Genomic DNA, 16,450 nt, shown 5'->3' on the forward strand with positions numbered 1-16,450 from the left:
GCGCTGGCTCCAACTGGCCCCTGACGTAAATGGAGCAATCGGACTCTGGATTCCGGGCTCCTCAAGGAGTGCGCAGTGGTAGTGGCTCAGTGCCGGAGCAGCGCTGCCTCTCCAAAGACACAAAAGACCACATGTTTCTAATTGATATAAATGCTCTATCTCTTCTTGTATATATATTTATAGGTCCAGAGCATATCCCTTTTCCTTAAGCGATGTTTCGGGAGACGATAGCCATTCTCAGGACTTTGACAGCACAGCTGGGAACCATATGATGGACCCCCTCTCCTTCCCCTCCTCGACTAGTCACACTAGAGCTGCCTTCCCACAGAGGCAGCAGCTTTGTGTCATGTCAAACTGGGCCCTCCAGTTCAGTTTTGCCAGCACAGACTGGCAGCAGCTCTCCTAGGACTTCAGGAAGGAGGGCCCCCCCCCTCCACCCCGGATCTGCTGGGGATCAAACCTGGGACCTTCTGTAGCACAGAGCTGTGAGAGTGGAGTTTGTGAGTGTGGTCACCCATCTAGTTGCAGGCCTACATCTTTCCAGCTTAGCAAAGGTGGTAACTTGGTGGGAGCTCTGGGAGGCAGGCTTTCTATGAGTCCACGCATCGGTCCATCGAGTCCAGTGCTGCTGACGCTTCAGCCTTTCTTGGAGATGCCAGGGATAAAAGCTGGGACTTCCTGCATGTCAATTGTTACCCCCTCACCAAGCTGCTCCCCGCCACCCTTCTCTTGCCTCCGTTTCTCTGCCTTCTGACATGTTACTCTGCTAAGAAACATTCCAAGTTGGATTCTTTATTAAGAATCTATTTTTTTATGTTGAATATGAACATGAAACCGCTGGCCAATTAATTGGGCGTCCTTTTGGAGCGCATCCAACCCCCTTTTCAACAGCTAGGCTAAGAAATGAGTCAGCTAAACCTTGCAGTCTGTATTAAGAAATCATTCCCGATGTTGCGGTGTGAGGGTTGATCTTATGAAGCCAGGAGGACCGCATCCCTCTCCATGGGGGAAGGAGCTCTCGGCAGTCTTGGGGGAACCTCCTTCGTAGCACTTTGGCGATAACAAGAATAAAATCAAACCTTTAGGGAATGAAATACAGCATGACAGCTTTGCCCAGCTTGGTGTCCTCCAGAGGTTTAGGATTGCAGCTACCACCAGCCCCAGGAATGCTGGGAATTGTGGTCCAAAACATCTGGAGGGGACCTGACTGGGGAAAGTTGTCCTGGTAAGAATAGAATGGGGAGGAGAGAGTCAGCGCTGGACATGAGTGGAGGCCATGAAATGCTGAGCGAATGCTGAGGAGAAGATGGACTTCTCATGACTCAGGCCGCAATGTGAGGCCCCAGAAATGGGGAAAGGTGTGTTGGAAGAAGACAGGCATGGTGGGAAAAGCCTCAGAGAACAACGGGTTGGAGCAATGCGCTGCCGTTGTTCAGAGCCACCCCAGCTAAGGGCCATTTGGCCAGGATGATGCCCAGCCTCAAGTCGGAGAGGGGCAGGAAGTGGGAGAAGGAAGGGGTCTGACTTGCCAGGAACCTGGCTTTGCCCCCCACCCCAGTGGCCAGGCCTCTCACTAAGAAACAGCCACCTGGTCCTGGCGGTGGAAAAGTGGCTCCCACAGCTCGCCAGGCGACGGCAGCGTGAACCCGGTGGAGGCCCCGCTGCTAACGAGCCACCTTCTGGCGTGCGTGTGTGTTTCCAGCAAAGAGTATCCAGTGGTTCCCAGGAGCACGGTCCGGCAGAAAGTGACCTCCAACCACAGCCCCTTCAGTGGCGAGGCACGGGCGCTGTCCGCCTCGTCTAACCTCGGGTCTCAGTTCCAGTGCGAAAACGGCGTCTCCAGCACCTCCCAGGACTTGCTGCCGCCTGCCAACCCGTACCCCGTCCCGCAGGAGCACAGCCAGATTTACCACTGCACCAAGAGAAAAGGTCAGTCGCTTTGAGCTCAATGCTTCTTCCGCAGGGTTTGGCTTGTGGAAAGGCTCTCTTCGCACACCGGAGCGTTTTTGCCGCACAGACGGCAGGCAGGGAGAAGTCCGGGAGGACTGTACCACATGTCTCTGCCCCACCCCCCCAAAAGCTGTGGATTTACATAAAAATGGTATGTGCTACTTTTAGGGGTGATACGGCTGTCACCTTTGCATAAATGCAGGCCATTTGCCCACAGTGGGGAAGGCTGTGCCCAGCCAGGTCCCGCTTTCGTTTTCTGTCCCAGTGTGGCTGCCTGTTGATGGACAACTTCACGGTCCGTGTCCTGCTCCTCCTTCTCGGGATTCTTAATCTGCCAGCCTGACATGGGCTAGAAAGCCCCTCCGATAAAGGATGCCTTCAAGAAGATCATTTTCCTTAAAATGAAGGACTGGCCTCTATAAAGGAAGGACGTGGCCACCTGTCCTAGTGTACAGGGAGACCATGCCCCATTAAAGGATGCTCTGCCCTTCATGGAAAGGCTGTGAACATAAGAACATAAGGAAAGTCATTCTAAGTCAGACCCAAGGTCCATCCAGTCCAGCCCTCCGTACACAGAATAGCAACCAGCTGCCCACAGATCCCCCAAGCAGGCTGGGTGCAAGACCCTCTCCCGCCCAAGCTCCCCAGCAACTGGTGTGTGCAGGCAGGCAACCTCTGGGAAAGGAGGGAGCCCATGGCCAGCAAGGCTCGTGGCCACTGATGGCCTCCTCCCCCATGAATCTGGCCAGTCCCTTTGCAAAGCCATCCAGATTGGCAACCACCACCAGTTCCACTGAATTCCATAGTTTAACTGTAGTTTAGCTACGCCGCCTCCTTAGCTGGGACACATGTCCAAATTTGCCAGCTTACTAAGCTATGCAACAATCAAAACAGCAAGAACAAGTATAAGAATAATGTACATAGATAAGCAGAGCTCTGTGCATTTTTCCAAGCTTCCAGTTACGTGGATTCCTGTCTGCGTGCAAAAACTCTTGTACACAGAATAAATTCAGCCGTGGGATGTTGCAGCTTCAGCTTGTTTCTGGGGCCTCTGTGTCCTAGCTGAGCCCGTGGTTGATGCCAGCCCTCGGATGCCACCATCAACCACACTGCTGGCACTGTGACTGTAACTCATCCCGCTGCTTTCACTGTGCCTACAGCACGGCTTAGTCTGAATTCCCACCCTTAGCCTGAAGTTCGTTTCAGTGAAGTCTTGTAGCCCTGCTTAGGATTCAGCGTAATTTAGCCTTTCTTTAGTTTGGAAACGACAAAGCATCACTCACTATTTGATAATGTCCTACTTGATGGATGATGTAATCCAAGCCTGGCTTAAGTCAAAGAACCCTAAGAAGCCAGAGCTCGCCAAGGGCCCTGAAGTTCCTCGGCATGTGAGCAGAGTCCCAAATTCAGTTCTCCCAATCGCTATTCCTCTCTCTGCTCAGATGTCTTGCGCTCCTATTAAAATAGCCATCACTGCTTGTAAATTTGCACCTAAACACATAAGAAGAGCCTTGCCGGATCATCTAACCCCACAGTCCAACCATGGGAAAACCACACTCTCGCCCATGTGCCACAGCACTGGTGTCCATTTCTTAATGCAATTCCTCTTTTACGGAGGTGCATAAATAGCTGCCTGTTTCTAGAACCTTCTGTGCACAGGGGCTTGGTAGAGAATAATCTCAGAAAAGCCCGAGAGGTGGACTTCCTTTTCTGTAGATTGTGGGGAGAAAAATTAAAACCCAGAAAAATGTTTTCAGGAAAAGAAAGAGAAGAAAATTCCACTGAGTTTCCAAGGCAAGAGAAGGAGGGAGAACGTAAGTTTGCAGCAGGAATGGAATGCCAGGCCAGCTCCCTGATCCGCTTCTTCCCCAGCTTGCGCTCTCACTCGTTCCGCTTCTTTCCCTCTCCCCCTGTACTTCTGCTTCGGATGCTGTCCGGCAGACAAGCTTCCGTATCAGCCGCCATTCCAACCATTTCAAGACGCATTACCAAAGTCTGCACAGATGAAACACAGAGAGGTGCCCGCGAGTCCCATAGAAGCTGAATCCACATGAGGAAGATAACTGGTGCCTCGGAGGAAGATAGCTTATCAGCCCGGGAGGCCTCTAGAAAGGATTGGGGATTAATTCCAATGCTTAAATAGCTAATGCAAGGTTATTTGGAGGGGTGAAATTTACAGCTATTTCCAGAGACTATGCAGGCTTCTCAAACCGTTTGGATGCATAGCTGGATGGAAAAGGGATGCAAGGGATGAGCCAGAAGGAAGTTTCAAAGTTTGGCGATTCCCACCTGCCTTGAAACTTGATTTGAATGTCTTTGAATAAAAAGGCAGCCTAAATCTTAAATGTTATTGGTAATTAGTTGAAGGAACTAAAGTTGGGTATATATTTGGCAAAGATAATATTATTTATTATTTATTTATTAATATTGTTGTTGTCCATGGAGTTGTCCATGGGGTCATGATGGGTCAGGCATGACTTTGCAACTAAACAACAATACTATTTCTTCTTTTCTGAAAACCATAAATCTAGCAGGATCCATTACTGCCTATGGTATAAAAAAGGAAGAGAAGTATAATTGAAGCGTAGTATTTAGACCAAAAGGACTACCTTGTCCCAGACAAGTTTGCCAGGGTTTTTCAAGATCTGTGGTGGAAGCGCTGTTTGCTGCTGGCACCATCCGAGGTTTGGTTGCTGGGGAAATGACAGGGGCCTGCTTGGTGGATGCCCCTGGTCTGAGGAACTCCCTGCCAAAGGAGGTTCACTGGGTGACGCTGGGCCAGTCACAGACTCTCAGCCCAGCCTACCTCACAGGGTTGTTGTTTTGAGGATCAGATGGAGAAGAGGAGGAGAGTTGTGGCACTGCCTTGAGTATGGAGGACAAGGTGGGCCTTGGCCCGACCCCACAGGAGTGATCTTATGTTCTTATTAGTATTGTTCTTCAACAATATTTTTGTAGCCCCCCCCCATTTATATTATTGTGAGGATCATAGGGTGGTCTGTGGGTGGTGCCCATGCTCAGTGGATGCCTCCAAACTCAGAGACTCCCGTGCATCCAGTGGCTATCCAGGTATGATTCTATGATTCTATGATTATTTCTGTCAACTGCCTAGAGAGCTTTGGCTATAGGCAGTATAAAAATGTAATAATAATAATAATAATAATAATAATAATAATAATATGAGCCGACCTCCGCCTCTCCCATTCTCCTGTTTGGTCTTCACTAGACAAGCGTTTTGCCCATCTAACCACAGGGCTTTGGAAGGAGGAGAAGGGAAGGAGGCGGAACGAGGGCTGGGATAGCTCCCATCCAGTTCTCCCTAGCCTCTTCCCCTCTCTGCTCCCCGGAACACGCCTCCCCCCACCCCCTGATATCCATTTTGTGACCTTGGTGGCCAGCTGGTATAGTTCTCTCCACACTGGCTGTGAGCAAATGGCAGAAGCGGGTTGGACCTCTCACTTCCTCTCTTGCCTTGCTCATAGTTCGTGTTGTGCAAAGGATATCACAAAAACCCGAGTTACCTTAGGTTAAACATTGGACAGGGAGTGTGCAAGGGAAAATGCAGCTTGGGAGCTGGCTAACTGCCCGTTAAGGTCTGGGCAGGAGGTCCTTCTAAAAGAGCCATCCCCTGAGGGCATAAAGGGGACTGTCACCCACCAGCAGAACACAAGAAAGTATTACCCTCCCACCCATGCTCCCCAACACCTGGTGCACAATGGCAAACCGTCTCTAATACTGGCGGCTGCATCGAGCCATCAGGATCAGAGGCCTTCTCCTCCTTGCATTGGCCCAATCTGCTTTTGAAGCCATCCGTGTTGGCCGCCATCTTGAGTTTAACTCTGCGCTGTGTGAAGAAGCCTTTTCTGTTCTCGGACTTGACTCCTCCACCAATCAGGTTCATGGGACAACCAATCAAATATTATAGACCAGCTAGGAGAACTGTTCCCTCTCCACGAACTTCACACCATGCAAGCCCCTCTCTCCTGCCTCCCTGAATGGAGCATAAAAGTTCTTGGAGGACACATCCCTACCTGCCTCTCCCTAAATGCCATCTATGAGATAAGAGTAGGATTGGGAGATTAAAGCCCCTGACCTCCCCTTCATAGGAAAACCAGAGTTTATCTACATCTCAGCTTTTGTCCAGTATTTCATACCCCAGAAAAAGTTTATGGGATGGTAAATGTCCACAGGTTTGATGTCCTTCTACGAGTATATCAGCAGTTCCCAACCTTTCTATTCCCCACCCCTAGAAAATGCTTGTTTTATGTTCACACCCCCTACAAAAGGAGTGGCACATTTGAAATTGAAGAAGTCAAATGTCTAATTTTTCACCCAAAAAATGAACCATATACAGTGCTGTGGGTAAACAAACTGACTCAAAAAATAAGCTTTTAACTCAGTTCATAAATTCAAATATAAATTAAGCAATCAGAAAAAAAATGTAAACAGTAAAATCAATCCCAATTATGAACATCAAATCCAATGACTTCTTTTTGCCTGCGTCTCATTCACAATTTTGTCAAAATGTGGAACTTGCTTGATAGTCCTCAAATCTGCCTGCGAATTCAGGCAATTCCTAGATTTTGTCTTGATGGACAGAAGAGAACCGAGTCCAAATGCAAACAAAATAACAATAAATAATTTTTATTGGGATAATTTTGGTGTAAAGCGTCACGATTCACCAATTTTGAGACTTGTGATGCAGCCTTCCTCTTTGATGCACCCAGTCCTGGGGGTGCGGGCATCCCGGGATGGGAACCCCTGTCCTATATGCACCCAGTCCTGGTTTAGCCACCGGCCCCTCCTCTTCCCCAGCACACCCCAAAGGAGCTTTGTAACTAAAGGGTGGGGCAAACTCTGATTGCAGAGTATCCTGGCAACATGATGGCCATCCATCATCCGTCTTCAACATTGCAAGGAGATAAACGAATCGCAAAAGGCTTCCTTCCAGTTATTGGGATTCCCACTAAGTGGGTGGCTTCCCTTCCTCTCCCCTCACCCACTTTATCTAGTTTCCTTGCATTGTCGCAGTCTGGAGGGCTATCTTGTGCATGGAGCACCGCCTGGCCTGCCCGTCACCGGTGGCGTGCCCGGCCCCAGGGGATGGCGAAGAGGGAAGGGGTCCTCGTCTCCTTGCTATCTCTCCAGCAGCAATCATTCAGTGGGCGGCAAAGGAGATTGTTTCTCCAAGCTGCCACATGCTTGAAGCACAAAGAATCTGTGTCCCGACAGTTTCTTTCTGAATTGTTTCAGAAATCCAGAGTGGGGCATCTCCATCCCATGAGTGGCACTTGCCTTGCTGAGCTTTTCTGCACCCTCTTGGATAAAGCAAAGGTGGCCTGCCACTTTGGAAAGTTAAAAGCATGCATGGGTTCAGAGGAAAGGCAGAGTGCACTGTGGGACCTGTGGAATGGTCACACTGGAGCGTGTGGGAATGAGCCACATTCAGCAGCTCGGCCGAAGAGTCTTTCCTTTGTTGAGCAAGAGTGAGGCATGGCTGCTTTCGCACTTCGGGAAGAGCTGTGTGGTTGTGGAAGGAGCCAGGCCTTGTGGACACTCTGCATAAGAGCAGAGGATTTGTCCTGCAGGCACCAAATGGATTTTCCCAGCCATAGCAAAATGTGACGCAAAGGATTTGGGGCTGGCTTGGTTTTGGATGGGCAGTGAAGACCCATGAGCATTGCAGGAAACCTTCTCCTGCTGGAATGGGGAAGTGCATAGTAATACGGATCCACACAGCTGCCTATATTCCGGGACCTCGACTGGGATGTGGTAGGGACAGCAATGGTCACAGTGAGGGCCTGGACATCGAGATGTGCAGAGTTCACTGCCCCATGGATGCTGCACAGGCAAACCTCACAGGGCTGGAGGTGGTGGCCTGGCAGCCAGAGGCAAGTCGCCATGGCAGGTGGCATCAAGGAACAGGTGGCTGTGTGGGCACCAGAGGGGGATGTGCGACCCACCACCCTTCCCTGCCTGAAGCATAGGGCTCAGTTGGCCACCAGACCTCTGATGTATCCAGTGAGTGCCATGCTTCCAGTATAGCCTGAAGTGTCTGATCCTGCCTAACCTTGGAAGCTAAGCAGGCTCAGACCTGGTTGAAATCAGGATGGGGGACTTTATGTTGTGAACTACGCAGACAGCTTTAGCTACGGGTGGAACAGAAATGTGATTAATAATAACAGCATATCCTTCAAAACACACACAGACTTTTCTTTGGAGGAAGCTAATTTTTTTTAAGTCTTTGCACAGCAAGTACACTTCCATCAACATGAATATGAGGTATTCATGAGCGCACCATCTTGGTGGATCCATAGTCTTGGTCAAATGGACAGCATCCCTGCAGTGCAGGATTTCATCTGTGGATTATTCCTTCACGGGGAATACCCCACTGCAAGAAGAAAACTAGCACAGGCAAAAGGTTATAGCCCGGCCCCTTTGACTCTTGTGCTATGAAAGGAAATAGATTATTTTACACAGAGGAGCATGAAACACACACACTTGCACACACACGCACAAATGCACAGTCCCCCAGTCTGCATCGTTCTCGTCCATTCTGTCTACCACCTGCATGCTGTCTCATGCACCCGTCCAGAGTGTCCTTCTGCAACCAAAACCAGAGGGAGTTTGTCTGCATTCCCAGGCTGTGCTCTTCAAAGAGCCTTTCCCTTCCATTTCATTCACTGGCTGCCCCTTTGTTTTTCAGACAATGCCCATCCTTCTGCTGTTGTTCCTGGTGTGACAGCATGTATTACCATCACCATTACCGACCCCAAGCAAGGCTGGAGGTCTGTCTCTATTGCCAGAGCATGCCAGCCTCCCATCGCAAGAGCCACAAGAAAGGAGAAGAGCCCCTCTCCAGTTTAGCTGCCGCTTCCACAATCACTTCTAGCAGTGGAACACTTTTGTGCATTCTGGGATCTCACAGCAGGGGTAGCATTTCGGGAAGGGTGAAAGAACAGAGCACCCCACCCCTCTGGCTCTCCATATGTCACTACTCTATGAGCCAAGAGTTCCATAAGCTGGGAGCTTCCAGGGGTATGGGACTACAACTCCCATTCTGGGAGTCCCACATATCTGGAGGGCACTAGATTGCAGAAGGTATGCAATAAATAGGGTCAGCCCTATTTTTATTCAAGTCACCCGATCTCTGGGAAGGATGCATGAAGGGCAATTCTGTTTGGAGAGCGTGTTTAGGAGCAGCTCTTGATCTCAAGGTGTGGCTCTGAATGCCGTGGCTCTTTGGGCTGCCCCCTTCTCTTGAGTGCCATTCTAGGCTGAAGCATTGCACACACGAATCGGGGGGCGGGGAGGCACAGAAAAATGCACACTGGGGGGAATCCTACAGAAAATGTGCGTAAAAGAAAAGGGATGTGAATGTGTATGTGTGTTTTAACTGCAGATGTGGAAACAGGTGGAGTGAAATGATCCCTGAATACCTGTAAAACTGGCACAGACCAAAAACAGTCTGGTTCACTCCCATTCCCAAGCCTGCACACTGATTTCTAGTCTAGTCTTGATGGTCAGTCATGATTCTGTCCCGTTCCTATATAGAGGAGAAGATCTGGAGCACAGTGGTGCATGAAATTGAGCATGGGCTTGGAGTGCAGTTCTTGGACAGACTTGGACAGGGCAAGCCATCAAACAGAGGAGTGTCTTCTGCCAGCTCTCCAATATTGACCTCTGGAGTCATGCTAAGCAGAGCCGAGAGGCAGCTGCTTGGTGCAAAGTGTTCCCCTCGAGATCACTGGAAGAGACGAGTGCAGCATCTGCCCAACCTCCTCCTGTTTCGTTGTGGGAGGTGACGCACACCTACACATGCACACATTCCTGAGTGGATCAAGACAAGAGGCTTCTAACTGCAGCCTTTATTGCAGAAGCCATTAACAAGAAACACCAGTCAAATTAGAAAGCCAGCTATCAGGGAAAGACGGCTCATGCTAAGAAGCTGGGTCCAAGTGGAATCCCCTTCTCAGCTCCACCTCAGGTTGGTTCCCGCTGCATCTGGGCCAGAGGGCAGGAATGGCGGACACTACTCAATCCACCTGCTCTCGGATCTGGCACCAGGTGATGGGGGTTGTTCTGCTACATCCGACCCCCTCTGGCTGCTCCTGCTCAGCAGAACCGGGTGGCTCTGACTTCCTCCAGCCTCTTGGCTTATCTTGGCTTATTGAGAGCTCTGGTCCCACCTCTTCTTCCAGCTCTGATTCCGATTCCAAGGTAACAACCTCAGAAGACTGTACTTTGAAAGAAGTGGGGCCTTGTCCCGATAAACCTCACAACGAAGGAGGTAGGGTTAGGCTGAGAGTAGGTTAGGCTGAGAGTCAGAGAATGGCCGAAGTCACTCAGTGTTCTTCAAGGCTGAAAGGAGGACAGGACTCAGCACTCCCAAGTTCCCGCTCCGCACGCTCCCTCCAGCACCCCCCGTTTTGACTGTGTCTTTGCCTCTCTTCTCAGATGAGGAATGTCCTCCCACGGAGCACCCATACAAGAAGCCCTACATGGAAACGTCTCCTCCGGAGGACGACTCCTTCTATCGCTCCAGCTACTCCCAGCAGCCGGGGCTGAACACCAGCGCCTACAGGACTGAGTCGGCTCAGCGCCAGGCCTGCATGTACGCCAGCTCCACCCCCGCCACGGAGCCAGTGCCCAGCCTGGAAGACATCAGCTGCAACACCTGGCCCGCCGTGCCGCCCTACAGCAGCTGCACGGGGGCCAGCATGCAGCCCATGGACCGGCTCCCCTACCAGCACTTCTCGGCCCATTTCACCTCCGGCCCCCTGATGCCCCGGCTCGCCACCGTCGCCAACCACCCCTCGCCGCAGATCGGGGACACGCACGTCATGTTCCAGCACCAGGCCTCCGTTCCCCACCAGCCCATCATTCGGCAGTGTGGCCCGCAAGCAAGCCTGCAGTCACCCCCCAGCAGCCTACAGCCGGCCGAGTTCCTCTATTCCCACGGGGTGCCCCGGACCCTGTCCCCACACCAGTACCATCCCGTGCACGGGGTGGGCATGGTGCCGGAATGGAGTGAGAACAGCTAACAAGTCACTCGGGAGAATTCCCGGGCTGAGCTTGCGGGGTGCGTGTGGGACCCTCGCCTCGAGAGCAGAGGGCTTTGCAAGACTCCTTCAACTGAATGTTCCTGCGCAAGCACTCGAGAGATGGACAGTGCCTAACCTCTGGGCAGACCATGGTATTGTATCCCCCCCGTGTTTGCTCCACGAGGCCATCAGCGACGCAACCCATGCCTCTGCCCTGGCGCCCGGCCCTCCCACGCCCCCCCGCAGTCAGACCCAGCCGCCCACGTGGGCCCTCATTTTCTTTTTTCATGTGGTTTGGTTTTTCAGGTGGATCACGGGAGTTTTGCCTCCTTTCTTAACACAGGGGGAGCGCTCATACAAAATACTTTGTGCTTTCTCTTCTTTTCTCCCCCCACCCTTCTTTTTGGTGTTGATATTGACATTGTTATATAATAAATGATAATATATATCTATATCTATCTATCTATAGCTATATATGTATTCTTTTGAGTCTCTCAAAAAGAAACTGCCCCTTTTTACAGAGACTTAAAAAGGGTAGGGTTGAGGTTGGCAAGTGTGTTAGCTTTCGTTTTGGGGAGAGGGGAAGGGTGGCCTTCCATTTCTATAGGCGAGTCAATTTGGTACCTACCTCTTCCTGTTGGAAGGGCACTTCCAACAGGCACTTCCTGTTGGAAGAGCTCCTGGCCTCGGTTTTCCTTCATTTTGTGCCCTGCCCATTCATGACGTGCCAAATGAGCAAGTGAGTTCTTAGCATTTGAGCCGCTCCATTTCTCAGTCTCTCTGTCTCTTTGTCCTTCTCGTTTGATCTTCCCTGGTGTTCTCTTTCACAAAAGGTGCTCAGCTTGATTCTTGGATGCCCATCTACTCAAGCTTCCTATTTAAGCCATAAAGAGTCCCATGGCTCCTTAACAGTGAGAGGGCAGGATTGGGGGCACAGGATTATTTTGAATTCGAGCTCCAGGAAGCTGCCTCTTGGAGCTTGGCCTCCTTTGGTCTGCCTCCCTTGAAGCTGCCATGGACAGCACCACACCGGCTGCCTCCCCTGAGGTCACCTAGAGAAGAGCATAAAGGGACTGCTGGTGCCAGGAAGGTGAGCTGAGAACTTACCCCAGTTCCCATCAGTGTCCCCCCTCCTTCCCTTCCCTTCCCTTCCCTTCCCTTCCCTTCCCTTCCCTTCCCTTCCCCTCCCCTCTTCGGTGCTTAACAGCCATCTAAATAAAAAGCAGGGCGCAAGCTTCTGCAGCGGCACACTGCTCTTCCTATTCCTCATTCAGCACATAGGATGAATCCAGAGCCTCCACTCATCAGGGACGTGGGGCATAGGGTCACACGGGATGAAGTTTTGTGGACTACATTTAGCGTGAGTAGCCTGGCAGCAACGCACCCCTGGACACCAAGGTGCCCTACCCATCTCACTTTAAGCAAAAGTAGCACATTCTTATTCACTCAGAGTTAGGATTGCTGTGAAATAGTCTCTCTCGAGAAAACAGCTGATTTGTAAGAGTTGTTTTGTGCGTCGGGACTCAGGCCCCACCTCTGCCTTCTCCTGCTTCTCCTGGGCAGGCAGCTTGTTCTTTGCCATGTCTTGCAATGCAGACATTTTCCGGTGGTCCTTAAGAGAGTTTCGCAAATGACCAGTTGTGCCCATGGTCCCGAAAGTTTGCCCGCTCCAGACTTGAGTGTTGTCTTCATCTGATTCTTGAGTCCGTTCATACCTGCTGCCCATGGTAGCAGACACATATCTGGCCCGATGCTTCTCCACACTGTCTGCTAGAACTTAACAATGTCCCTGCATGATTGGCTCTCATGGCACCGTGGTGTTAAGCCATGCATAGAAGTTCTACTAGATTTTGCATATGGTTGTGAGGAGGTGGGAAACAGTCTTGCTGGTTGGCATCTGCCCATGCAAGAGGCTTAATCTGGCCCTTAGAAAACCAGCATTCCCACCAATATCTAATGTAGGAATGAAGAAGATCAGGCATGGAGCCAAATGTAAGCTTCCCGAGGCCCCGTGCTGGCTTTCTTCAGATGGACATCCACACTGGCCTTAGTGCTCTCTCTCCAGCCACCAAGCATTCGGTACTTTCCTACCTTTTCATCCAACCTTTTCCCAAAAGGTTCAAGTTCCTTTCCTAGTGAACTTGGGAAGTGCTGGCAGAAAAGGATTTAGGACTTGCTCCTATGTATGCTTAGACAGGGAGAAGGCTTACAACTCCCAGCATCCCTCAGCCAGCATGGGAGGTCCGGGGATGCTAGGAGTGGCAGGGCTTTTGTGCATAGAATTGCCCTCTGGAGCTCCTTTTTCTTTTTGGAATTTTGGCCCCACCTTCTTTGTCCTTGGCTTTGGCGATGACAGTTGTGTGGCCTCCAGGAATTATCCAAAATGGGAATTCAGCCCCTGGTCTGAAAGAGGCTTTGCACTTTGGATTGGCTGGGAGAGAGCAAAGCTTTTGTCCGCCTGCCTACAACATGCTGAAAGAAGGTTGACCAACATTGATGATCTGGCGAATGCGGTTAGGTGCCCCCCCCCACCCCTCCCCATGCACGCACACGTGCATTGTCCAGGAGGTGTGTAAAGTCCTTCTTCTCTGGGAGCCAGGAGGATCAGGCCTGGAGCCAGGGGTGGGCTTGCTTTTCCCTAATTTCTCCTCCCCCTCCTTTTTGAGCACCCAAAGCCTGAGAAAATGATGACCTGCCCCCTACTTTCTGGCAGCTCCCTCGCTGAACATTTGGCATAGCTACAGGCCTAGGGAGGCAGGGCATTCTATTTTGGGGGAAGCAAGAGATGTAGAAGAACCGTAAGCTGGATTCACTTGCCTTTCCAATTTCACCTTAGTCAAGGTCGCTTCTTGGTCTCACAAGAAAGGAGGTTCCACCTGATCTGCTGAATGTGCAGTGGTGCGGCAGGAGTTTCCGCAATGTTCCCTCACTTCTAGCTTGTGAACGAGGCCCAGGCTCCAGACTGTTTATGTTTGAATTCACACACAGCTGAAGCACCGAGCTGGAGTGGTGAGTTACTCATCGTCCCACCCTCAAAGGAGAATGCAATTGCAGAGAGCAGGTGTATGTGTCTGGATGCAACCTTAGACATGGCATCTGGCCATCCGTTGCAGAGCTGGCCATCAGCTGTGCCTTGCATAGCTTGTCCCTTGGGCACCTCCCCAGATCAGGGCAGGTTGAAGTTCCCTGCTTTCCTATCCGATGTCCTTTGCTGGTTCGTTTTTATCTTTAAGCCAGATGGCAAGGACGGGACACCTCTTCCAATTCACTAGGGGTGGAGAATGTCAGGCCACGGTTCCCCAGAGTGACCTCCCCTACCACCTATGACCATTTGGTGCTTTTCTGGTCGCTCTGCAGAAATATTCTTCCCCCATTCCAGAAGGCTGAAATGCCTTTCCTTGGGATTATCTGGTAGAAGGAAAGGTTTAAGCTAAAATAGGCTGTTAATTTTGGCCCTGACCAATTGTGGGATGCAGCCTCCAAGAGATTCTACAATGAAATACACTTGTTGGGCTGAACAAAGGGCAATAACCCACATATAGAGGATGCCTTGAAAGGAAAGATGGTTCTCCTTAACTAGGACACCTGGCCCCCCTGCCCAGAGCCTCTAAGTACAAGAATTTCAGCAGTCATCTTAGAAAGCACAAGCAGTTTTTTAATATCTTCCTGAAGGATGCAAGTGATCCTCTTCAAAATCTTAGCCTTCCATTCACTAATATATTTGGTATATATACCTGGAAGACCATACACAATAAGACTAAAGATTGTTGGGAATTTCCAGTTTTTCAAGGAGCAGAGAAGCATCTCTTAGAAGATCCCACAACTCCCAGAGTTCTCTGGGGAAAGAGGGTGATTTTTCAATCAGATTTTGGCTGAAGTTACATTAGTAAATGGCAGAAGGTAGATCTCCAGATATATGGAACTCACCAGAGCTCCTGCCAGCTTGGCCGATGGACAGGAATGCTGGGAGGGGATGTCCCAAGCACCTGCAGAACTTTCTGTCCAGGTCAACAGGTGGGCCTTCTATCAGGCCTTGCTTCCCTGATCCCCATGAGCAAGAGGCTATTTTGGACCGCCATTTTCAATGGTTGCCACTGACTTCTTCCACGTGGTCCAGCTATTAATCTGGAGTGACCCATCATACGGAGAATCCTGCCACTCCCTGAAATGTAGATCTAGAATAGAAGCTGCATCTGATAGAAGCCATATCTAGAATAGGAGCTGCATCTGATAGAAGCCATATCTAGAATAGGAGCTGCATCTGATAGAAGCCATATCTGGGGATGAGCCACCCCCAAATAAATGTATCGGTGCAGCCACTATACCAAATTCTAGTGATTATTTGGCAGGTTTGAGGGTCAAGAATGCACCTATTTGTCAATTTCTGTTTCTCATTTTTCCGGTCTTATGTTTGGTTGCTCCCAAACGTTGAAATTTTTTCTGAATTTCAGCTCATTCTGAATGCTGAGGTTTGGTTTGGTTTTGTTTTGTTTTAATTGCATGAAAACTCATACACGGTTAGTTCTGGTTTCTCCTCAAACACACCTTTTCTATGCAACTCCACCTAATGTACACTTTTTGACTTTTTCCTAATACAATGCCTTCTTGAATGTTAATATACACATTTGGCCCACTTTCCCCTAATATGCACTTTTTCATTTCTTGGACATCTGTCAACTGGAGATCTTTATCTGTTGGAAAACTGAAAATTGGAGACGTCCCTTGCAAATTTCTGAAAAGTATGAATTTCGAGGGATAATTGAGTTTTAGTTCATAGATTGGTTGACAAAAAAGAAAATTAGGTATTTGCACATGGAAGTGTGAACTGAAAAAATTTCTCCTCCGTCCCGAAGATGAATGTAACCATCAAAATTCACCGAGGCTGAAATCCAGTCTCTCACTGTTTCCTTCCATTGCTTTCCCCTGCTGACTGCTGTGAGCACACGTTGACCACACGCTCATCCTCAGCAGCCCCATCCAAGTACAGAACGAATCGTGTTCACAGGTCAGAAATGGGTACAAGGATCTAGTGGAAGTGATTTTTCAAACTCAGCGGACAGTCTCCAATGATCCCTTTGAAGTTCATTGAATCTCACACCTGCTTTTGCTTTTAATCTGAATTGGATTAGGATTAGGGTCAGGGAAATGGGTGCACATTTGGAATGGGAAAAGGGTACATTGCTGCACACAATTTTCAAAAGTGTGCCCATTTCACCTACCGCCTGAAGTGTGACAATATGTATTGTTGTTTTGATTTGTTTAAACTGAGCTTTTTGAAGTGTGCATTATAAAAAGTGGCATGTTCTTCAAACAAGTTTGGGGATTTGCAGACATTTCCAGAGAATACATGCTCCCTTTCATCTTTGTGCTTTGAGGTTGAGAATGGGGCACTTTAATGTGTTTTGCACATTTTAAAAAAGATACACGTTTTTGAACAGGATCAGAAGTTTGGGAAC

General features: G+C 49.8%; 1 protein-coding gene across 5 annotated transcripts in view; it reads left to right on the forward strand.

Moving 5' to 3' along the window:
- The window catches only part of TBX5 (T-box transcription factor 5), a 55,102-nt gene extending 43,640 nt beyond the window's left edge, over nt 1-11,462 (forward strand). For 4 of the 5 annotated variants that reach the window (XM_044448945.1, XM_044448944.1, XM_044448946.1 and 1 more), the window contains 3 exons: nt 1,703-1,929; nt 3,708-3,764; nt 10,408-11,462. In XM_044448945.1, coding sequence (XP_044304880.1) covers nt 1,703-1,929; nt 3,708-3,764; nt 10,408-10,994 — 871 coding nt within the window. In that variant the 3' untranslated portion in view covers nt 10,995-11,462. The remainder of the gene's footprint in view (nt 1-1,702; nt 1,930-3,707; nt 3,765-10,407) is intronic. The other variant, XM_044448948.1, reaches the window with a different exon arrangement.
- Nucleotides 11,463-16,450: the final 4,988 nt, after the last annotated feature.

The sequence above is a fragment of the Varanus komodoensis genome, unplaced genomic scaffold (assembly GCF_004798865.1).
Source record: "Varanus komodoensis strain SLA01 unplaced genomic scaffold, ASM479886v1 scaffold56, whole genome shotgun sequence".
Taxonomy (NCBI): Eukaryota; Metazoa; Chordata; class Lepidosauria; order Squamata; family Varanidae; genus Varanus; species Varanus komodoensis.